General features: G+C 43.9%; 1 protein-coding gene across 6 annotated transcripts in view; it reads left to right on the forward strand.

Moving 5' to 3' along the window:
- Positions 1-24,183, forward strand: part of RAP1A (RAP1A, member of RAS oncogene family) — a 71,623-nt gene that overhangs the window by 29,746 nt on the left and 17,694 nt on the right. For 3 of the 6 annotated variants that reach the window (XM_019514068.1, XM_019514069.1, XM_019514067.1), the window contains exons 2-5: positions 8,165-8,235; positions 17,607-17,690; positions 21,067-21,135; positions 22,279-22,335. In XM_019514068.1, coding sequence (XP_019369613.1) covers positions 17,634-17,690; positions 21,067-21,135; positions 22,279-22,335 — 183 coding nt within the window. In that variant the 5' untranslated portion in view covers positions 8,165-8,235; positions 17,607-17,633. Of the gene's footprint in view, positions 1-8,164; positions 8,236-11,596; positions 11,674-14,710; positions 14,783-17,606; positions 17,691-21,066; positions 21,136-22,278; positions 22,336-24,183 lie in introns of those variants that run through there. The other 3 variants (XM_019514070.1, XM_019514071.1, XM_019514072.1) reach the window with 3 other exon arrangements.

Consider the following 24,183-nt stretch of genomic DNA (forward strand, 5'->3'; position numbering starts at 1 on the left):
TACTTGGGCCTGAGCTGGTGTAGAGGGCTGCAGAAGGCCTTGGGGTATATTTTCACTTGAGGAACAGTTCAGTAGTTGTTTTTAAACCCAGACTAGGTTATTATTTTATATTATAGCCTAGTGGCCTCAAATGGGAAATGTTAGGATGGAGATTAGGAGGGGCTTTCTGACTATGAAGGCAGTTAAGCATTGGACCGGGCTTCCTAGAGAAATTATGAAATCACCATCCTTGGAAGTTTTCAAGAGCAGGCTGGACAGATGCTTATTGTGGATCAGCAAGAAAAAAATAGGATAATGGGAAAGTAGGCAATGTTTGACCACCCTCGTAGTCAGAAAGTTCCTCCTAATCTCCATCCTCAGTTTCGCCTGCCGAAGCTCGAGGCCACGTGTTCGCTAGGAAATGGACTAAATTTCAAGCTTGTTCCTAAACAAGATAGCAAAGTTTCAGTCCCTGCTGGGGAAGTCTCGGGGGGGTTTGTACGGGATTCTTTGAGTGCTCCTGATTCTGCACTAAAAAGGAGCAGAGGAAGCCACAGAATTTGTCTGTTTGCCATCTTGCATTATCATGTCTGCTGGTCAGCTCTTGTTTAGTGTGCTTTGTAGACTTTATTTTTGGTTTTTTTAGGTCTTTGTGCATTGGCTACAGCACAGGCTTCAGCACTTTCAGTGTTTCAGAGCGTGGGCTTGAAGGAAGAATGCAAAAGTGTTCAGTGTTTAAAAACAATAGGGGGTAGATTGCTACTCTGTCCCAACTTCTGGTTGTAGATAAGTCCGGTTTACTCTTTGTAAGTGAGGAAGCAGGACAGACCAGCTTGCAGATGTTTCAGCTGGCAGCCTGGCTACAGTGATGCCTGGGTACATGCCTGTGTGTGGGTAAGTATACACATGCCAGGGTGTTTCAAGTGATTGTACTCAACAGCAATAAGCTTTTAAACTGATGTTAATTTGCCAAATCCTGGCCCAAAAAAAAGGGAGTGGGGAAGGGAAATGCTTTTTCTGGTGCATGGCAGTCCTAAAATCCGAACCATCCAACATGCCTTTAGCGTTGCCATTTTGTACCTTAGATATCCCAAATGGGGGCATTTTAGAACCGACTGTCTTCCCTTCCCCTCCACGTCTTTGTTGTTGCAAATGCTAACAGCCTAGAAGGCCTAGGTTTTTAATAGGTACAAGCTGACATCCTTGAAATATCATAAAGCTGGAGGGTGGTTGTACTTCACAGTTGCCTTTTCGAGATGTTGGCAGCAAGGTACTAGGGCTGCCTTTCAGATGAATACTGAGCCCTCTTTATTGGACATTGTTACATGGAGGACTTCTGAACATCTCTCTCCGTTCTGAACATTATTCGCATCGTTGATGTCCTTTGCATTGAGAAATGCAGTGAACTCGTGTCAGCAGAAGATTATTATGGTGCTCTAAACCTTGCTCTCTGTGCTTTTCCATCAGCTGCTCCATGTTTGGGAACAAAAGGTGGCTCTTTGAGACATGAGGGTTTGATCTCCAGCTCTGTGCAGTCAGGACTGTTCAGAGCCTCCTTTCACAAGCTTGAACCCAACAAGTGTTTTCCTATGCAATTTTAGCAAGAGAAGTGCTTCACAATGTATAAATCTGTTCTGATTTCCATGACCATAGCATTCTCTCAAAAACCTGTTCAAGATTTCTCTCAAGCTATCTTTAAACAGCTGAACTTTCAGCTGCAATAAAGCATATAGGCATGAAATAGATTGTAAATCTCATGGTCTATAAACCCACGCCTATAAATAAAACAGCGAATGCTTATATTAGACCTGAGTGTTGCAGAGTCCTTTCCAGTGAAGGCCACAGATAAAGATAAGAATCCTGCCTGTTGCATTAAATTGGAGATCTTTTCCAAACTTGTAAACTTGATGTTGCGGGGCGAGGGCTGGGACACAGCAGGGAAGGTTTTCCGAAGTACAGCGGGTAGAGGTGGGCACCTAACTGCCCCTTGTGCCCTGAACAGATAGAAGTCAAGGGGGCTCATAGCAAAGAATCTGTCTTTTAGGATGAAAATACTGATAGCGAGGGGCGGAGGGCCTTGGCAAGGGAGATGGAAAGACACCATACCGTACATCTTGTCTAGTCTAACTTGGTACAAGAGGAACATCAGGCAGGCTATTGAGACTTTTATCTGCCAGTGATTTCTTAAGAAGAGAGGTGGACTTTCCTCTGCAGGACGGCAGTTATTTCTAGTGGATTCCTATGGACTATAGTGTTGTTTCAGTTATTATTCTAGTGGAGGAAAAAAAGATTGTGATTGTGTCCATTAAAAAAGCATTTGAGGCAGAAATTCCAGGTAAATAGCTAAAGGTTGCATGGGTATTAACGAATTAATTTGTGCTGGTAATCGGAACTGCCTGAAGAACTTGGCAGCAGGGATAACGCATGTGAATTTCCCCAGGGCGACTTTTTGGACATAGACCGTCTTCCCTGGGTAACATGGCGCAAAGACGACAAGATTGACTATTGGCTATTTACATTTATTTTGGCAATCCTCAGCTGCTGCAGTCTTTTTGATGAGACAGTTTTCCCAGATTCTAGCTAATGAACTAATAGGTGATAATTTGACCCCTGCATCTGAAGTATGGGTGCTACCCACCACCCAAAGCAAGAGAGTCAGTTCTTCAGGGTTTTGTGTGTCGGGTATCCCAAACACCAGATTTTACCACATCTTCAGCTCTGCTATGAAATATGAACTTTCATTTCTACTCAGGAGATTTTACAGTCTGTTCTCCTCTGCCTGAAGAATGGTGTTTGTGCCCGAAAGCTTGCAATTAAGGACATCTTTTTTTTTTGCAAAAACGTGGTTGGCCTAATAAAAGAGATCACCTCTCCCACGAGTTCTGATTCCTTGAGGATTTTCTTGCTCTCAGAATACTCCATTAGCCTGAACACCATCTTCACCTCTGACTATTTTCATTTGGCTGGCTGGGTGGATAACTGAATAGAGAGATGCTATTACAGAAGTTGTAAAAACCCAGTCATGTAAAGTTAGGCCCAAGCTTTACTACTTTCTTCAGTAAGGCAGTGCGTTGTCACATTAAATGCAGGTGGTTTGTATATCTGACAGGTCATGAGTCCTGCATTTTTTTTCAGCGGAAAACTCCATTTTGCTACTTATTTTTACAGTCATTTAATTACGAGTCTGTTTTTTGTAAAAAATACTCCTAGTTTTTGGCCATTTAAATGTGTGACTTTTCTGAGACAGAATCGGTCCAAATTCTGAGTGTTTTGCTTTTAAAATGTTTGCCCAGACAGTTACATCTGGGTGCAAAGGCAGAGTTGGTGGGGGTGGAAAGTTATGAAAAATCGGGGCCTAGGTTCATCAGTATCTCTCAATGTAATTAAATTAAAGCCTTTGCCTTTACCTTTGAGGTGGGAGGTATTGACAAAACTAAGAATGCCGGTGGCATTGCTGTAGTCCCTTGACAGCACATAGACAAACACATTTGTCCTTCATGAGGTCCTTTAACTTGTGAGCCAAAATAAATGTAAATAGCCAGTTAAAGTGTACGCCTTTTCCTTTTTTTTTCTGCACGAGTAGTGGAATATTGAAATGTCTCCAGAATTCAAAGTGAACCTTGGGTTCATTATGATACCATTAAAATATAATGAGCTTTACGATAGAAATGTCATCTTCAATTTCAAAATAGGCTGTCAGGGGAAACCCCTTTTTCTCTAGAGAGGAAGAAATGAATGTGAAAAATCTGTTACAGGGCTCTTTTCCCTTGGACTGAAGGCACTGCTTGAAATTCTGGGACCCCAAAGTGAAAGGCTCGGGGTCTCATTTTCCAGCGGTTCGAAGGACCTGCAGGTTGGAGTTTGCACACGTGTTGCATTGCAAAACGCTTGTCTCCAGAGGTGGACGTAGTCCTTCGCTTGCACCGTTCGAAAGGTCCCTGCTTTGAAGGAGAGATCACACATTAATTTGGGCTGATAATAAAGTGCTTGAAGGCTTAAGAACCTAATTTGAAGGCAGTCAGCAGTGGGAGTGCTCCACAGAAGTGGGCTTTGAGGGGGAGAGGGAAGTGTGGCGTATAGGAGACAGGATTTCTTCCCAAGCCTGTAGGAAATTGGGAAGACTGGGCCTGAAGCTTGGACTGAGTAAAGGGGACAAGGGAATTGTTAATCATAGAGGATTAGTTGTGCATCCGCTCCTTAATATGCTCATAAAGAAGGCCACAGCTTAACCTAGGGAATTGCACTGTGGTGATTGATGCTCGATGTGGCTATCCCCAAAAGAGCCTGTCCCAGGTAGGAATCTGGAAGACTGCTGCCTGACAATCACTTTTTGATAATGCCAGTGGCCACAATGCCTGGAGCTGGAAAATAATATCTGTCTTGCTTTTCTATGCAGGCAGGAGGGCTGTGTCCTAAATGGAGCAGTTCATAGTTGTCTGGAAGTGTAGGGCGAAAGCAAAGTTCATGTCAAAACCGTTGTGTAGGAGGGACATTGCAGCCTTACTAAGAAATCTTTCCTTAATAAGGTCCTATGCATGGGCTGATGCATCTCGCTTGCAAGTAGAGCAAAAGGAGCAGGGATGCGGGGGAAGCTCAGTGATGTGGGTAGGAAACCTCCCTGTTGAAACCCAGGGGAGCAGAATTGGGTGAAAGCTGAGCATTTTTTGAAATTTGCATCTTCAACGTATGCACGCCGGAAGCAGAGAGATCCTTACTGCTGCTCTGTTGGTGGCCAGGAGATGAACCTATATGCTACCGGAGGAGGAGTATGAGTTCTAGCTATGACTTGGATGGTAAAATTGCACAGCAATCGGGCAAATAAAAAAAAGCAGCGACTAGTAAGCAGAATCCTTGCAAAGCTTCTCACCGTATCTGACACTGCAAGCAAATCTGTCTGCTCACTTTTACTATTCTGTTTCCCTAACTCCGGGTGACAGTGATGGAAGTTGTGTGTGATTTTTTTTTTAAGGGGAAGAAACTGGCCCCTCCAAAATGGATGCTTACTCTGCAGTTTGTCCTGGAGAAGGAGTTTCAGTGGGTACCTGAGCGGGACACCCCAGCACAATTGTGACTTCTTCTTGTTTAACTTCCGGTCTGATTTTAGTCGGGACCGCCAGGGGCTCGGATGCTGTGCGGCATGTTCAGTCAGCTGCTGGGAAGGGAGCTGGTACCGTAGTTTGGCCTCCACAGTCTGTGCCCGACGTCAGCATCTGTTGCACCCCGGTGGCACCAGCCTGATAGCCGTGCTCCAGCCCAGATGTGGAGGGGGGGTGATCTCTTAGAAGGGAGGATGTGAAGAGGCCACTTCCTTCTTGCTGAATTCAAGAGGCTGCTTCTGAAGTCATGCTGAGAGCCTGACGATTTTTAAAACAAATGCATGTGCTTGTTGTTAACAATGCTTCATTAAGAGCATTCCTTGCGTGCATTTGCTTTCTTTCTGTGCTGCGTGCTTGAGCTTTGCACTAAGAAGCTTCCTGGTGAAAGATTATCAATGCTGCAATCATGAGGTGACAGGTGCTTCAGGGAAACACTGCCTCAGCCTGACAAAGGGAGTTTGTACCCAAAAGCTTGCAAAGAACTTTTCCCAGCTATTTTAGTTGGTCTAATAAAAGATATCAGATTTACCCAAGGGACCTTCTCAGGGAAACGTCAAAACATAACCTGGCCAGAGCCTCAGCTGGTGTGAGGTTTGATGAAACCCAGCTTACTCCCCCTGGCCCAACACTCAGCAGGAACAAGCATATTTTTTGAGCCTAAGCCAGTAGGTAGTCTGTGGACAGATGAGGCTATTAAATGTGATCACTTTTTATTAGACCAACTGAATCATTGGAAAAATTGCTTTTGGCAAGCTTTTGGGCACAGGCACCCTTCTTCAGGCATAGGGAGAGTTGTCTGGTGTGCGTTCGGGTCGTCCGTGGAGCTCAGCAGTTCGGTGGTGAAGCCTCTTTCTCTCTCGAAGTAGTTTCCTGCTCATTGAGGCACAGGTCAGGATTCCAAGAACTGAAGTGAATCAGTTCACTTTGGACGGCAGTGTTCGTTTCCAGGAGCTTTCGAGACCTAGGAAACTCGAAAAAACCCCACTACCTTTTTGCTCAGAGGTGTTTTGTCCGTTTCCAGGAAGACCACTGCAGGCTTCTCCGAAATGAGAAGGGAAACGGAGCCGAACGGTACAGCAATCTGGATATTAGATGAAGCCAACAGGAAGAGATTCAGCATTAAGTTTAAAGCCCTGTAGCTAAAGAGGAGATAAACAGCATAGATCCAGATTACCAGGGATATAACAAAGCAGCCACATGCAGGGCGTGAAAGCCAAAGATAGATTTTCATTGGAGCCTGGATACTAGTTTAACACTGTTTCAGATAAAAACACACTCTCAGGAAGTCACTTGACTTGGGATAGTAGGTGACCTATCGAAGACTATGGAGATGTGATCCCTAATAAAAGTGTATGAACTATTAACCCTGAATTCCCAGGCACATGTCTGTATATCCTAAGGGGAAATTGGCTTTAGTTTTGCTTGTGAGGAGGCACTGGGCAAACTGCAGTGTCTGACTCTTGACAAGTTTTGGTGTTGTGTAATAATGTTTATTCATTTGAAGAGAGCAGTATTGAAAGGCAGTGGACTTGAGTACTGTCAGTCCAAAATGGTGACATTATGATTTTTTTTTTTTTAACTATATTTTGTGGGGTTAGGTTACTTTTGGGTTTTTGAGTTTTTGGGTTGCCTTGAGTTGCTTTAAAGCTCCCTCACCACAATCGTGAGTGGTAGAAAGGGAATTCTTGAAAAAGACAGAGCATGAATGCTGCGATCCTCACGTAATCGGGGGCTTCCAATTCAGGGGCCATAATAAAAGCAGGATATACGTGGAGAGTTTCTAATTCTGGTGGATAATATGAAATGTATGTATTTTTGTTGGGAAAGGAAGAAAAAGTGGGTGGTCAGGACTAAGTCCAATCCTTGTTCTGAAGTGAGCAAGTGTGCTTGCTCATTTTAAAGATGCACCACTACCTTCTAAAACAGAAGCCCAAAATCTTCCCCTTGTGAATTCAGAAATCCTCCTAAACCCTGTCCTGGCTCCATTGGTATAGGGGGTTGCACTCCTGTCTGTGCATTCAGTTTTTAGAGAGCCAACATCATGGTATTCCTCTAATTCAGCCTTTGGCTTACTACATGGTAGTCCTGTTTTGCTCTGTTGTATTTTCAGAGTGCTCTGTGGTGATAGAGCAGCATAATAATTCATGGCTTTCCCTGATATGGGATCTAATTTGACATTAAAAAGGGGGGAAAAAACCAAATCCTTGAAGTTTTTGAGAGGGAAAATATTACAACAGAGCATAAAGTGGGTCATACAGACGTGGTGTAAACCCTTCCTGATCGTGTCTTACTCCTTGAGTACAATGCAGGCACTTCTGTACAATGTCAGCCTGTTCAGCAGTGTGCATAATGGGATGTAAGAATGTGCAGTGGGAGGCCAGAGCTGCTGAGAATAGCATCCGCTTGTTTCAGCCAGCGATACAATTATGTCGTTCCATTGCAAGCCGAAGAGGTTTTGTGTTTTTAGGAAACCTGTATCTAGTACATTGTGCTTTTATGGGGGAGGAGCTTAATGACCTTGCTGATTCGTTTCCTGTGTTCTGTTGTATAAAACCTATCCTCAGTCATAAAACAAGAATACCCTAAAACCGTATTGTACTATATCGCCCCCTCCTCAAATCTTGTCGATCCAGTATAAAATGCCCATGGGCAATTTGAGAGGATCACAAATGCAGAGGACAATTCAACTGTATTCACATCCAAGTTTTCCAGCTGACCTGGCTCTTTCAGTGGTGAACACAATAGGAAGGACCTCCATAGGGAGCTCTTTAGGGTGAATAGAGTCCGTCCTTGGCGAGATGGATGGGACTCTAAAAGAGAAGACAGTGTCGTGTTATCAAACTCGTGTCATTCTTAAGGTGTCTTGAAATCTCCCTAAAGTTTATGTGTTTGGGGTAATTTGATACCAAAAGCCAAAAATTGCTCCGGATTTCTTCAGTGGTATGAAATATATATAATAGCTTAAAAGTCGCACCAAGAACATGACTGCTTTGATACTATACCATACTCAAGTCTAATTCTCACTTTACAGTTTACGCGTTGAGAAGTGTTCTGAAATACTTAAATTGCAATATTTTATTTTTTTTCAGTCCTCCTGTAGGGAGCTTGGAAAAACCTCCAGTAGGGCTGTTAACACTGATGAGAGATCTTGTATGCCAAGGTATGAGTTTTTCATGTTCCTAGCATGTATTTAAATATGACTGGCACAAGTTGTGAAAGTATGGCATTGGGGAGGCAAGCGAGAAAGTATATGAATTATAAAATGTGTCACACAAGGTTAAAAACCTGTTTTAAATGCTGGTTCCTGCAGTCACAGCAAGTCAGAGAGGGAATTGCTGCTTCTTAACTTCATTCACAAGTCAGATGAATTATGCGTGTGTGAAGCCAGCCCCAGGTTCTTATTTGTTTAAGGCCGGTCAGGGAATACTTCTCTTGCTTTTAAAAAGTCTTTTGTCACAATCTTACTTACATGGAGGGAAGTGTCTTGTACTTCGCATTTCTTCCGGATATGCAAAAGCAGCAAACCACAGTTCTTACCCAGCCGGCTTCAAGCCGAGCAGCACATATGTGCCTGATGTTACTTGTGACTCCATCTCCAGTAGCAGGAAGAAGGGGAACCAACCAAATATTAACCGACTTCTTCAGCTATATAAAGTTATATTGAGACATTTATGTTTGAAAGAGCTTGTGCCACGTTTCAGGTCAGTGAGAAATTCTTGTGCTCGGCATCTCTTCAGTAATGGGATCTTCTTCCATCTCCCCCATGTGCTGATTTAGAAACTTTTTACTGATTCATTCGAGATTTCTTTTTTTCAACTAAGTGGCTATAGGTTTTTGGAAGGGCGTGTGAGGATGGTGAAAAGAGGGGTTGGAGCTGGTGTAGGATCTAGAAAGATTGTTTTAATTTACTGTATAGAACATCACAATGAAATGAGCTCTCTGCTTTAAATGCTTCTGAAATCAGGAGCTTGGTGATAGTGGTTTTAACTTTTCTTTTTTCCTTATATGGTGAGGAAAATATAGATTCACTGAACTCTTTTACGGAAGCATCCATTTGTGCACAACTACAGTAACTGGTTTGATGTAGCACAGATATCTGTTGCGTTGGGATTAAGCCTTTCATTGCAAGACTTTCTGAAGCAGCATGGTGTATTGGGTTGGATTTCCAGGCTTACTGTCTGACACTTGCTATGTGGCCTTAGGCCAAGAACTTCCTTATGCTTTGGTTATGACAATATAAAATTAACTCTCTTTACTTGCCTGGGGTGATCTGAGGATGAATTGGTGTTTGGAGGACATTCTGGGCAAGCGCTGTCTCTACTTCTCTTGGTCCCCACCCCTAAAGGATTGAGCCTCTAGCAGAACTGTCTCTTCTCCGGTCGACCTTTTCAGTTCACGTGTTTCCTGCCTGCAGCAGGTTCCTGAAGCTAGATAAATGATTGTGAATGATTTTGGTAAGCCAGAGCAAAGTTAGAGCTGAAATCCCACACCACGTGACTGAGGGATAGGTAACATTGCCCTCCTACTCACCTGATCCTCAGACATACACTACTCTTTCACAGCATGTGAGCTGGTGGAGCTGGCACCTTAATGCTATGCTCCTTTAGCCCTGATTCAGCAAATTACTTAAGCAGTTTCATTGCAGTAGGTCTGAAAAGGGTGTTTACCTGTTAGAAAAGTGCTTTAAGCGCTTGGCTGAATAGGAGTGGACATAAGTACATGCTCAGTGGCTCTGCTGAGTTGGATCCATAGGTCTTCTTTCAGACCCCCTGTCATGTTGTCTGCAGAATGTCTTACAAACATTTATTAAAATAATACCATTTCTCTTTCCAAGCTTGCCCGTTTGCCTTTAGACTGTGATCTCAGCAGGGCAGGGATTGCTTCTTTTTGACTGTCTAGAAAGCTAGTTGTTTTTTATTTTTTGTGGATGCTCCATAAATAGAGTTTCTTTTATTAGACCAACTGATATTTCAATGTCAAATCTGATATTTAACAGATACCAGATTTACCCAAAGAACCTTGTCTGCGTATGTCCTTAGACCAACATGGCTACAACCTACACCCCCATAACTAGACCATCTTTTGCTTTCCAGAAAGTTTGCCTCTGTGGCAGCAACAATAGAAAAGAACTTCTTTATATTTTTCTAAAGGAAAATGGTCCTTTTTGTACCTAAATGTATGCTACAAATAATTGTTTCAATCTGCATTTTGATGTTGGAGTCAGGATAGAAGGCAGGTATGATTTTTCTGTGGCTGTAAGAGATTGCAGCATGCTGGGGTGAGATTTACCCATTGCTGCAGACAAGTCCAGTGGGTCTGGATTTCATGATTGCTATTATTTAACTTCTTTAGTTTAATAACTTCCTTACTGCAACAGTTGACCGGTGAATAGGAGATCTACCCTTTGCCTCATTTTGCTATTCATTTTAAACAAGCAGATTTTGATACGTTTGAAGACTTGTGTTTTTTCCATAGCAAATTAACAAGCAACATAACAGCTTTCTTGTAAAATGTCGAAGCTGGAAGAAATATTTAGCATGCTAAGAAATCGCTTCATACTTTACTGTAATGCAACCACTGCTCAACAGCACAGCTACGCAAGGTTATGAATGTAAATGAATGATGCTATGTGTGACTGAAGATGAAGGTGGTATTCAGATGGGCATAATGCAGTTATCCAGATTAAAGCCAGGCAGTTTATTGCATGGTAATGCCTGTGCACAAGGCCTGTAGCCCTTTGGTGCTGTATAAACCGATACTGATACACTTACAAGAGTGCCTTGAAGTAATTAAAACACTCGGATCCTAAAGTGGCTGGGTCCTTGGTAGTAAAATAATCACAAGTGCTCACGGTCTTGTTTTCCTTGTCAATTTGAAAGAAGTTAACTGGCAAAGCCTGTAACCAAATGAGAAGTCAGTCTTGTAATGCTCCTGCCTGAAACTTTCCCATAAGTATTTTGACTGTAAATATGAAGTGAAAAACTTTGCAGCTAAATTTAATCCCTGACTTGATTACTCTGCTTTTTTCTGGGTGGGACTGAGTGTGGGGTTGTCTGCAGAGAGGGGTAAACTGGGTAGAATAAGGGACTTTTATGCTTCCTTCAGCATGCAGCATCTCCTAAATCCTAAGAAGAGATCTTTTTTTCTGTGCTATCTAAATTTAACTGAAAAAAATCCCCTCTCATGTTCTGTGCAAAATGATGGCTTTCAGGAAGTCAAATAGAAGGAAGTGAATATTGCTACTTGGGGAAGTTTTTCAGCCAGAAGAGTATAAATAAATACTCCGTTGTCAAAGTTATAACCATAAAAGCCTCCTCAAATAACAGTTCCGAAATGTTGCTCAGTCTATTTTTGGGTATTTAAAGTTGCCCAAGCGGGAAATCCCTTTCAAACAGATTTAGTTTCACTTTTTTTTTTTTTTTTTTTTTACAACTTTGGGGCCCTTGCAGCTTCCCATAGGCTCCAAGAGCAGTCTAGAAATCCCCCCACGGCGTGCAAGGTTAGGGGCGGCGTCATTTCAGGATATTCATCTGTGCAATCTGGGGGAGCAGGGCAAGGCATGAGATAAAGGATTTAAGAGGACTTCAGTCTCAGACAGGCAAGTATTGTTTCTGTTTTTTAGTTTGAAAATGAAGCTCAGATCAGGTTCTCTTGGTGGTGGGAAGTCAGAGAAAACGTGTGCACATCCTTACACTCATACTGCGTACAGATTCCGCGCCCCCCCCCCCCCCATCTGTGTCATCTTCAGATCATAAGAGGAGCTGTGGGTCTCCTTCCTGCAGGGCACGAAATGGGAAGTTGGGAGATCTCCCCAGTGATGGCTGTTTGACTGCTTTCAGCTTGCAATAGGCAGGTAGTGTGACAGACAGAGGACATCGTTGGGCACTCACTAACCCTGTGTCTTGCTGCTGCTTTGATGAGAGGAGCTGATGAGGATGCCCTGCTCTCCACTTGGCAAGTGCGTGCAGTTAACCTTGTCGGTGTCCATCATGTACGGTGTTCAGTGTGTACTCGGTGAATTGCATGCGGTGCTTCTTCAGTCTGGTTCAGTGGTAACTTCAATTGAACATGTCATTTTTAGGTTGTAGAAGTCAACTCGGCATAATGCTGAACTTCTCCTGTGTTCCCTCGGGCCCTCTGCAAAAAAATAAACGGTGCCGTAAAACCAATTATAGTTGCTACTTTGCAAGACATGGTAGTTGAACCCAGAATGTGTTGCTCTGCCCTTTAGATTACTTTTTCTTTCCATCCATATTAGCAAGCCCTCTTGCTGTTTGTCTTGAAAATGCCATTTTTTCCCCTGTTTACATATAGCACTGCACTTTCTGTAGAGTTTTATGTGAAATACTTTAGGTCACTGAAGAACAGATGAAGCACAGATTTTGTTCTGTTTTTAACATGGTCAAAAGTCATGTGGCATTCAGATACGTGGCTACTAGAGTGAATAGGGGTGTGATATCTGAAGAGAGGAGTAGATGATCATTCTGCCAGTGTACATCCCCTGAACACTCCTGGTATGAGAGACCAGTGCTTGGGACACCATTCCTGGCCAAAGCAGTGAGTGGGTAGAGGTCCCAGCTGCAGTCTTGAGAGAGGGATTTGGTTTGGTCTAAATTTAGCAAGAACCTGTCTAAATTATTATGTAGAGCTTCATGGCATATAACACGGAGCACGGGGAAAATTACAAATGTGTGACATGACTTTGCACTTGTAAAATGCCTTTGATTCGCATGCTTTGGGGAAGCTGAGCCACAAAGAGGGGAAGTGATTTGCCCAAGGTTACCCAGAGACCAAGCAGGGAGCAGAACCCGGCCCTATCCTACAAGTCCGCGCTCATGGTGGTTGAGTACTGAGTGCTGCATTCAGTTTTGGGCTCCACAATTCAAAAAGGATGTGGAGAAGCTTGAGAGAGTCCAGAGGAGAGCCACACGCGTGATCAGAGGTCAGGAAAACCTGACGACAGGCTGAGCGCCACGGGGCTCTTCAGCCTGCAAAAGCGCAGGCTCAGGGGTGATCTGATGGCCACCTATAAGCTTATCAGGGGTGACCACCGGTATCTGGGGGAATGTTTGTTCACCAGAGTGCCCCAAGGGATGACGAGGTCGAACGGTTATAAACTCCAGCAAGACCGTTTCAGGCTGGACATAAGGAAGAATTTCTTCATTGTCTGAGCCCCCAAGGTCTGGAACAGCCTGCCATCGGAGGTGGTTCAAACACCTACTTTGAACACTGTCTCAGAGCAGCTCAGTGCTCTGCTCCTATAAAGAGGGGGGGTGCATAGCACGGCACTGAGGGGCCTGCTACCTATGGAGCAGTAAGTAAGGAGCCCAGCTGCAGGTTGCCAGGGCAACTAGTAGAAGTCAGCTGACAGGAAGGGGCAGGGCCTGGCCCCTATACAATTCCCAGGCTGAGGCCAGGCAGGTATTTCCCTGCTAGCAGCTGTAGAGGAAGGAGCTCTGCCGGACTGATCAAAGAGGAGAGGCTAGACCGCAGGTCTAGCTGTGAGACTGGGGGAAGGATAGAGCACCCCTGATGTGGCAGGACTAATATTATAGCCAAGCGGCTTGAATTTATGTTGTAGCCAAGAAGCTTGAGTTTCTGTTTGCTGTTTACACCCGGTGGTTTGGGTGAGGCTATTACGGGTTGGAGGAGGCCTCATTGGGGCTCCACGCTCACGTGGGGACCCCGGTGCCAGAGGGGCCACAGCATTTGGGGGGTGCACTGACCTCAGCCCCGAGAAGGGGAGTGGAGAATTGGAGGCCAGGTAAGGCTGCGGCCACCTGAGCCCTGCAGGAGGTTCAAGACCCCGATGAGGAGATTTGGGGCCAAGCATGGCTATGGCCACCTGAGCCCCCCAGGCTGTGGAAGCCCTAGAGCAAAGAGGCGATGGAAGGCCCTAGAGCAAAGGCAGCGGAAAGCCAGAGCGCCTGTGGGGCGTAGGTTGCGGGACAAGCCAGAGCACCTGTGGGGTGCAGAGAGTGAAACAGACCAAACAAGTCCGGTACATCAGCGCGGCTTGGGGCATGGTACAGGGGCGGTTGGAGCCACACATTGCCCATAAGACTGGGGTGCACGGAAACCCCATTGTAAAAACAGAACATGTGACAGCAGGAGAAAACCGTGTCCAAGAGGACGAAAGGCAGCTTCCCTTTAATATTTAAGATCAAGACGTGGCAGGCAAGATTTGAGGGTGCTTGAAGTAAACTTGGCATGGTAGGGGTGCCAGGGGAGATCGCGGCCACCCCTAGGACCCCGCTCCATTGTATTTTCAGAGTGCTCTCTGGTGATAGAGCAGCGTAATAATTCGTGGCTTTCCCTGACATTCTGCAGTGAGTAGAGTAACTTGCAGAATTTCACCCCGATGTGGATACGGATCGATGCACTGTTAAATATGTGGCTGACGACAAGCCTAGTGGTGCCCATACAACTCCTGTGAAGTAGGTAGTTATTCTAGTTTGTGACCATCATTCACATATTATGTATAATTTAAAAGGAAGTGACCACTGCAACGGATAAGATTGGGCTTAGCAGGCCTCCTCCCTTTAATTTCTGTGATTTCTTTCTGTCACTGTGTGGCGAGGTTGCGGGCCCTGAAGTTAAACTATTCATCCGAGACAGTAGCCAGCTCTGCCTCAGCCTTCTCCTTCATAACCTTGGGCAAGTCACGTAATCTTTCTGACCTCGTTATCTCGCTTTTACACACAAGGGTAAGACTTCCCTGTGTCACAAAGGGGTTGTGAAGATGAATGCATTGTCTGTGAATTGTTTGGGTCCCACAGTGGTGGCAGCTGAGGCAGTGCCTGAATGGATATCTGGGTATTCGGACCTTTATTTAAAAAAAAAAAAGAAGCTTGCTTTCAAGTATTTCTGCAGAGAATTTCTGTCGTTAGGTACTTTATTGGATTCTTAAAAAATAGAGACTTGGGATACTGTAGCGTGTGAAGTCTTTTTTTTTTTTTTTTTTTTGTGGATTTCCACTACAAACTTGTACGGAAGAACACAAAGGATGCAGATACTTCAGAAGCCATTAACTGTTTCTTTCTGTACATGTCAGCCTGGCCTAAAGATGCTAGAGGCACATTCTTTTGTGGCTGTCTCAGAGAGAGGACTTCAGGGATGCTGCTTGCAATAACCAGCATCTCTCTATTCAGAGTTCCCAATTTCTAACGCTAAATGATGCATGAGGGCACAGAGAGCTTAGCAGTGCTGTACTGTTTTTATTCATTTTGACAAGTGTAGAGATGATTACAGTAACATCTTGCAGCATTATAAATGTATTAGCGCCTATTTAGTAAGATTTGTACGAAGTTGCATTGAGAGTTGCCTTGACAATGAGTGTGCTGCAGTTCCTTCTCAGCGTCCGAGTTACCAATGCCCTGATCCAGGAAAGTAAACCCATGCAAATACAGCTTATGGGCTTTGTTAGTTCAGGTTTAAGACTGGGAAGGCAGTATATATATAGATTGTAATAATGAATTGCAGGTTAGCAAAATAGTGGGTTTTCACCCAATTTTGGATTATCGCCTGCGTGTACTGTAAGAACAAGTTTTAGGATTCAGGTCTTTTAACTGGTAAGGACGTAGGGTGAAAGTGTGATAGAATAAGACCTGCAAACACTGCAAGACATCGTGTGGGTTTTGTCCCATTTCTACCAGCCAGGGACTCGACTTGCTCTTCCTGAAGGAGCCATCTTCCCATACCTGCTGTTCAGGCAAACAATTCAGATTGGTATTTCTTCCTTGAGGGGCCACTGACCACAACATGCCAAGCTTTGGGACGGTGCGTCTTGCACCCTATGCGCCCATCTTTGGATAGGACTTGCTTCATTGATCCAAAGTCAGAGGTGCGTGGGCAGGTCAGGGTTTGCGAGTGGGGAAACCTGTTCAGAAGTCCGCATGACATCTGGCATGCACATGTAACCCAGTTGTACTCTTCTACCAGTGCCTAGCATTAACATGGTTCAGGGGCTACTTGTTCCTCCCCTCCAAGGCAGTTGGAACTGTTTTTCTATTTTCCGGTTTGGTAATTTGGGGGAACATCTTTGTATTGATGTAGCTCCCGGCGTGGGTCAGTTGTGAACCAAAATCAAATATGTGCCACCAAGTGTCAAGAGTGTAAAAGCCAAGTACCTTATTTACATAGCATCTTTTGGGATTTAGGACTGATTTTCCACTAGCAGTAAACACTGTGCCTTCATAGAGCAACCTCCACATTTCTTTTCAATGTAAGGATGTTATAAGCTTCATCTCAGTTTTATGCCTGTATCAACTGGCACGTTACAGAGGTCGCAATGAATCTGTGGCAATGCTGGGAATATGAGCCAAGTCTTCTGTGCACTGGGTTGATGCCAGTGAGTAAGATGGCATAAGTTGGATCTTACTACAAAGAAAAAACCGTAATCTTATTAGCTGTAAAAATAACAGCTAGGAAATCCAGTAAATAATGTGACACATTAGTTTGAAATGCCTCTGAGAAGTGAAACCTATCCAGACTCATAGTATGCATGTTTTTGAATCCTTACTTGGGAAGAACATGCTATCTTACCGGAGAAGAATGAAAAGATAATTGGCGGGTGATGTCATTGTTTGCTTGGGCTCTGTTGATAGGGGCAGCTGAGCCTGGCGTATAATATAAACTCCATGTAAAATGTTTATCACCGCCGCTGTCATGCTCCTTATTTGTCAGGGAAGCTTGATGAGAATGAGAACTTTTCTGGAGCTGCGCAACCAGTTCAGAGAGTTGAAAGATTTCCATAAAAAGGCACAGGCATTGTTTGGAAGAGCTGAGAGGCTTCTGGGTTGGCAGCAGTAAGTTAGGTCTGACCTTTTTCAGGAAGAAAATATTGACCCAAACCATTTCTTGTTGGGGAGGGCAGTGGGTGAAGTCAACTCTGCAGTTAAAATTTGCTAGTTTAATTGCCTGTCCTTTTTGCTCTTCAGTGTTGGGCATAAGGAGGGAAGGTAAAACAAGCGAGTACTAATATTTTCTACAGCTGGAGGATAAATGCATGTGCTGTCTATGAATCATTGCAGAAAAATGTGTTCCCCTTAATAAGTTTGTGTTTGAGCAAACCTCAACACGGGAGAGGAAAGATTAGATTTGCGCTTGTCCTGGGAGAGTGCCAGACCTGAGGTTTTGGTGCCCTGGGGGAAGCAGCAAGTTCCAGGATTGAAGGCACCTTGCAAGTTTCTTGGAAGACTTGAATAATTAAAACTCTTTAAAACAAAGAAAAGTAACAATAACACAACTGCGTGCCTGGCATCCTGCTGAAGACAGTAGTGAAAAAAACCTTCCACACTCTCCGTGATGTGAAGGCTGAGGCAGTGATGGATGGAGGAAGTGAATCGTCCAAAGAGTGCTTCCCAGTCCTGCTGCCCCCGGGTAAAATCGCAATAAGTTTCCCTGTTACCGCTCCAGAGACTGTACAGTGCATGCTGTGCATATTGCAGGAGGATGCAGAGGAGCTTTGAGATGATGAGACGATGCTTGCAGTCACATGCCTAATGCCATGTTTTGTCTCCCATTTTTCAGGTTGTCAGTATTTGAACAGACCACATCATGCGTGAGTACAAGTTAGTGGTCCTCGGGTCAGGAGGCGTGGGGAAGTCTGCTCTGGTGAGTTGCGTTGGTCAGTAAGTCACCTTGACATCACTGGCACATCTGAGGGCATTTGGGAATCAGTTGTGCCTGCTTATAAATATTGCTAACAACACTGGGACCTTTTTAGAATTTTTCAAATACCTTGCAGGGTCTGGCTACCAATTGTTGAGCCACTGCAGTAGCTGCAAGCTTAGCAAGAGATTTTTAAAAGATTCCAAATCTTGCAAGGTGGAGCATCTTCCAGGAAGAGACTGATTGGACCGCACCAAATTAATTAACATTTCACTTGCGCTATATAGCATGCGAAGTATAGCAGATAATTAGGCATGTACATCTGCAAGGGGTCTATGTGCAACCTACAGTAGAAATGAAGCCCAAAGACCATTGGCTTACATGCTAGTAGGTGGCTGATGGCTCAGTGGAGCTTTTTAGTATCTCCCTGCCCAACGACAGAAGGATCAAAGTGGCCTGATGGCAGCTAGCACTGTGGAAGGAGGAGTTGCCTCTTCAGAGTGGTTTGCATTACAGTGTTGACAGCACAGTGAGTTCACTATAAGAGAGATTTCAAACGCTTGCTGTAGGTGCTTAGCTGTCTGTCACCAATCAGTCAGCCAGCTCACTGCCGAACGGACTCTGGACTGGTGGAAACTTCAGAGAAACACCATTGGCCTGGTCGCTTTTCTTGTCAGGATGAGTATAGCGTATTGGCTATCTGAAGCCAGGCAGAAGTCAGGTGCAAGCAGAGGTTGTGTCCTAGAAAAGTTGTCTTTTCTTGGATCCTTTCACTTTGGCGAAGCTGAGAAGCTAATGCACTTGGTAAATTGCCTATGGAGTCCAAAGGGCATGCGGAAGGAGAGAGATGGGATGTAAAGCACATCAGGCTGTTAAATAATTCAGCTGGTGCGATGCACTCTTTAATAGAAACCCCATAGTAACCTGTGGCAAATGTGCAAGTGTAGAACTTTGTTTTTAAAAATGACATCTTTACATAAAGCCCTGTTCTCCCTCAGCAACTGAAGCAGTCAATACGGAGAATTTTTTGCCAGTATGCTTTGAGGGTTGGTTTGTGGAAGGCTTATAATGTTCCTGATTTAGGAGTTGTACAATAAGACACACAAAGAAAATGTCAGGCAAATGTTGCATTTATTTGTGATATAAAAGCTAAATTGTCCAGTGGTCATTTTGTGTAACTGGAGTATGCACTAGTGGGATTTTTTTCTAAATACTTTGCCTTTAAGTTAAGGCCTCCATTAACTAGTTAGTTCTTAGACCACTTCTGTGCAAGAAATATAACTTTGTGTTGGTTTCTTTAATATAAATATTGCAGGTGATGAGTGTGGGTCTTGTATCTTCGGTAGCAGGACAAATCGGAGTACGTGCATTCAAGTCAGTGACTTTATCGCTACCGGTGGTGCAATGAGAAGGGAATCTGGTAAATAGAAATTTAGCAAGCTCTTTATGTGGCAGTGTAGATACTGCCTATACAACTTTGCTCTGACGTACTGATAATGGGACACAATAAGCGCATGTCAGCAGCTGACACTGCTGAGAGAACAAAATATTTGGCTTATGAACATCAAGTTATTTAAAAGCAGCTGAAAGGAGAGTTTCCAGAGTGGGAATTAAAATTGTATTGTGGACGAGATTCAAAGAAGCCATTATAATAGAAGTTTATTAGTGGTTACTTTACATTTCCTTGTCTTCCAAGTAGTTACGCTGAAATAAATTGTAAAGAAGATTGTATTCACATTCAGTGTTTCATTTCTCTGTTGAATTCCAATACAGTATCTTGCTTTTCTACTGCTAATTCCTGTTTTAACTTCCCAAAATGCCTCTTCTTGTGCAACGAAGCCCATTGTCCTGCCTCCTGGCAGCGATGACAGCATAGCAGAAAATCCTTAGGAGGATGTTATTTTAAAATGAAATAATTTTGAGTTAAAATTTCCAATAACAGTAATTTTAAAAGCATTCTTCACAAACAGCAGTTTCCTGCATCTTGGCCTTCTGCCCATAGTATCATCAGTATCCATTGGCAAATGGTCCAATGTATAATAGGAGAACCACAGAAATTAAATATGTTAAATCGCAAACAGTAATGTGTTGCAGATGTGACTGGAGAGACAGGCGCTCCTAAACCTGCTGCTTCTTTGTCCTGAAGACTAACTTGCAAACATGGGATAATTACTCATAGTATGCTTTGGGACCTGACTGCATTGCTTTTTCAGGTGGTACCCTCTTTGATAGTACCGTGTTGAAAAATCCTGACATGGGATCAGTGTAATCTAAAACACTTCCGCTCCATATGCTTTGACTTCTGGCACCTTATAACCTCATTTACTGCATTACGGGAGATAATGGTGTTCCTGGGATCTTTTTATTTGAAGGCAGGTCTGAGATTCCATCTCAGCATAGTAGGGCAATGTCACGGGAACGGGGGCTTTGATCCTTCTCGGGGATGGAATAGGTTTGGCTGGTGAGGCAAAAGAACTTGGGAGAGGGAGCGCTGAAGGAAAATTTCTTGAACAGGAAGAAAGCAGTTTTCTACCTCTTGTATCTAAGACAGTGCAGTTTCCAGAATACAGCAATGCCTTTTGTAGATGACTGCCCATACAGTTCTCTTTCCATATGTGAAACTCCGTGTTCAAGGAGCGGTAACATGTTTCATCCCTAGTGAACAAAAATGCCTTCCCTTTGTTTGGACAGACTGTGGGTGCCAGGTTGTGACTTAAGAGAGTTTCTATCTAGAAGAGTGAGAGAGGCTGTTGTTGAGAGTGAGTTTGTATATTTATATTGACTTTAAAGAGATGCAATAAGTACCAGATTCTTGGCAGTTATCCACTATTATATTTGCAAAAAACCCTTGCAAACATTTACTGCACCTTCCTGTATAGGTGACGTAGATTTTATTCTTACCAAGAAAATGAGGAACAGTGGTTGCAGCTGTCCTTGGTTACGTGGCCAGTCAGTGGCAGAGCTAGCGTAACAGCCCAGGTGTTTGTGGTTCACAAACCCAGCCTTCTCGGGATTATGCAGTCTTCCCTGGGAAGGGAGGACGAGCACAACTGACAATTGAGCTATTATTCTGTGTTCAGAATTGCCCAGACGGTGGGATCAGTAGAGATCTGGCTGGCCGTTCACCATGCTTGGTGCTTCTTATATCCCAGTGCTTAACCTGATTAAAAGTTGCATACATTTTTGCAGTCCTTTTGGGTGACAGTTGTGAGGAATGTTTGTTTTTTTTCCTTAGGCCTGACTCAAGATTTCTGACTGCTTGGAGTTAGCCATGCTAACTTTTTGTGATGGGCTGTTTTTGAATAACTGCTGCTTGAAGAACGGTAGAGTTCCCTGATTTGAATTTCATGTTTAACTTTTTTTCTCTTTTTTTTGGCAGACTGTACAGTTTGTTCAGGGAATTTTTGTTGAAAAATATGATCCCACAATAGAAGATTCGTATAGAAAGGTAAAAATAAAATGGTGATTATTTCTGTTGAGTCTTCTATAAGTTCTTATCCTTTTGTTGTTATCACAGCTGTTACAATGGCAAAATTCCAGCTCAAGGTTGATAGAAATTTAATTTGAATGACAGGTGTCCAGTTGGATCCTTAGGACCCAGTTCTGGAAATTGTTCCATGTGGCTTTATCCAATGGCTGTATAGAGCAGTGGTCTCCAAACTTCTTTGGTTGCGCACCCCTATCAGTAAAAATTTTTTGAGTACACACCCCCAATATATGTATATTTATATAAATATAAATAGAAGTTCTAATATTTTCTTCCCGCACCCCAGTGGATCGTCTTGCACACCCCCTGGGGTGTGCACACCCCACTTTGGAGACCACTGGTATAGAGAACTGTGCAGACCCTAGGTCTTGGTGTACTCCATGCCCAGTTCACCATACTCTACTACCTCTTAAATAAGGCATCATTTGCCATTCAGCAGCATTTATAACATTCCTTAATGTAAGTAAAGGACATACCACAAATATCACACTAGATTTGATTACTGAAGCATAGTATTTTTTTTTAATTTTTTTTAAAGTAGCAACCTCTTGAGTGTTTAGTTGACATGAGCGCTGCTGGTTTTGAAGGCGTATAAAGTTCTTCACTGCGTTTTTGGAAGTAAGCTTGTAATGGCAAAGCAGAAGCATTATCAGAATGCTTGACAAGTGGCTCTGTCACTGTATCAGTGGAGCTGCATTCTTCGCTTAGATTGATGTAAAGTGTCCCATTGTTTTAGAGATTAGAATAATTGTCATAATTAAAGGCCCAAAAACAGAAGGCTGAAAAGACCCGCTGCTTTTTTTTTTTGTGCATTTGCTGATTAAAATCTAAAAACCCTGTTAAGCACTCTGTAGTTAAGATTTACTTTTCCTGAAATTAACTTCTTTGAGCTGAAAAATTTGTCAGTGAGCAGAGCACTTAGAAAATACTAGGGTGTAGCTGCAAACTGAGTTTGAGTTTTGGCTTGGGTTTTTTGATGTGGGGGTGTAAAAGACAGCAGATATTACAGGGCTCTTTGGGTTTTGACTCTGTATCTAAAACTAGGGCACATTTGCAGGTATGAAAAACATTAATGTTGTTTATCTCTTTTCTCTTTTCCTCCAGCAAGTGGAAGTAGACTGTCAACAATGTATGCTTGAAATCCTCGATACTGCAGGGACGGTAAGAACATTTTCTCTTCCAAATAATTATGGAACTTTTAATGTCACAAATCAATAGCTGCTAGTACTCTAAACTACCATGTTGTGAACGTGACACCTAAAACACTGCCAAAAACAGAAGAAACCTGTGTAGTGTGATTTACACAGCTAAAGTTCTCTCCCAGAGGGAGCAAGTGGGTTAGCTCCCCACATGCTAAACCTCTTCTTAGAAATCAGTTGCTGCCTTGATAACAGGGTGATAACATTTGTAGGTTCTTATTTGCAGAATATTTTGCTACTGTGCTTGTGTCAGCTGAGTGCTAGCTAGTGCTCAAGTGCACAAAGACAGGCTGGTCTCTGCCCCAAAGAGCTTGCAGCTCTGTTTAAGGATAAGGCCTGTGGGTATGTAATGAGTAGTATGGGGACAGGCAAGAGAGTGACAAGAGTGGGATCACATCTCGCTGTGGGTACAACTTGAAGGGTTCTGAATCACTGAAGTGGGCTTGGTTAAAAAACACAGATGAAGCCAGGTTTCCTGGCCTTGATGCCTCCTTTCTCATTGCACTTTACCGCCTCCATGCTCGGGCCTGTCTCCAGACAGTGCTGAATGAGACATCTCCTCCTCTTCCTCCTTCAGTTGCTCCCCTGCTAGAGAGGACAGGATGAATAGGGCCATGTCCAGAACATTTAGGCAAGTTGGGTGAGGTCCTCGCATCCAGTCCTCCGTCCATGACCAGAAGGTTAATAGATGTAGTTATTTCTGCTAGTCTGAAAGCAGGGCAGGATGGGGTAACTGGTTACTCTCAGAATACCACCTTGCCCTGTCTTCTTGCCAAAAGGTTACAGTTGGGGTTAGGCCTATGGGATTTCTTCTCTCCTGGCTGGGCATCTCAGGTCAGTCCCCCCAAGCCTGCTCCAGGTGAAGCTCTTTCATCCCCTCTCCACCTACCATCTGAGAAGGTCCTTAAGGAAATGCAAAAAGCTGTCCCAGTGCCACTTCATCATCCTGCGGGAGGTGCCACTGAACAGGCAGGCTGTAATGGTTGAGAGAGCACTATGGGAGGAGGATCTGTTGCCTTGACACACAGTTGCTGTTTGTTTTACAAGGCACTTGAATACCATGGGTGTTGAGAGTGGCACAGAGCAAGAGAAATGCCAAGCCTTGTTATTAGGATTTCTAGCAAAGGCTCTTTTCACTGACTTGGACTAAAGAAAGCTCTCGGGTCTTGGATGCATAGGTTTCCTAACCTGCCCTTGCAGTAACTTCACGTTTCATTGCATTGAGCCTTCAAGAGGTTTGCGTAGTGCAAATGGCTGCTGTGTAATTATGTATATTCACTGGGGCCTTCTTTCTCCCACACACTGGTCTTCATGAGTCCCACGTGTGACACCTAGGCCCAATACCGTAAGAAGGGATTGAACATACAGTCTGTGTCAGTTATCTTCCTGTTCCTTTTGGCTGGTTTACTGATTTGGGAGAGAACACATCTATATGTGTCATTGCAGGACCCCTGGCACGGCTCTACGAGCACTCGTGGTGCTCTGGAGTGGTGCCGGAGGACTGGAAGAGGGCCAATGTGGTTCCCATCTTCAAAAAAGGGAGGAAGGAGGACCCAGGAAACTATAGGCCAGTTAGTCTTACCTCGATCCTAGGCAAGCTGTTCAAGAAAATTATTCTGGCACACATCCGGGAGGGGCCAGCAGGGGACTGCATGCTTAGGGGCAACCAACACGGGTTCATCAGCGGCAGGTCCTGTCAGACCAACCTGGTGGCCTTTTACGATCAGATCACCAGATCATTAGATGCAGGGGTAGCAGTGGACATAGTCTTCCTGGACTTCCGGAAGGCTTTTGACACTGTCTCTCACCC

Source organism: Gavialis gangeticus, unplaced genomic scaffold, assembly GCF_001723915.1.
Source record: "Gavialis gangeticus isolate Ggan-Ray unplaced genomic scaffold, GavGan_comp1, whole genome shotgun sequence".
NCBI lineage: Eukaryota > Metazoa > Chordata > Crocodylia > Gavialidae > Gavialis > Gavialis gangeticus.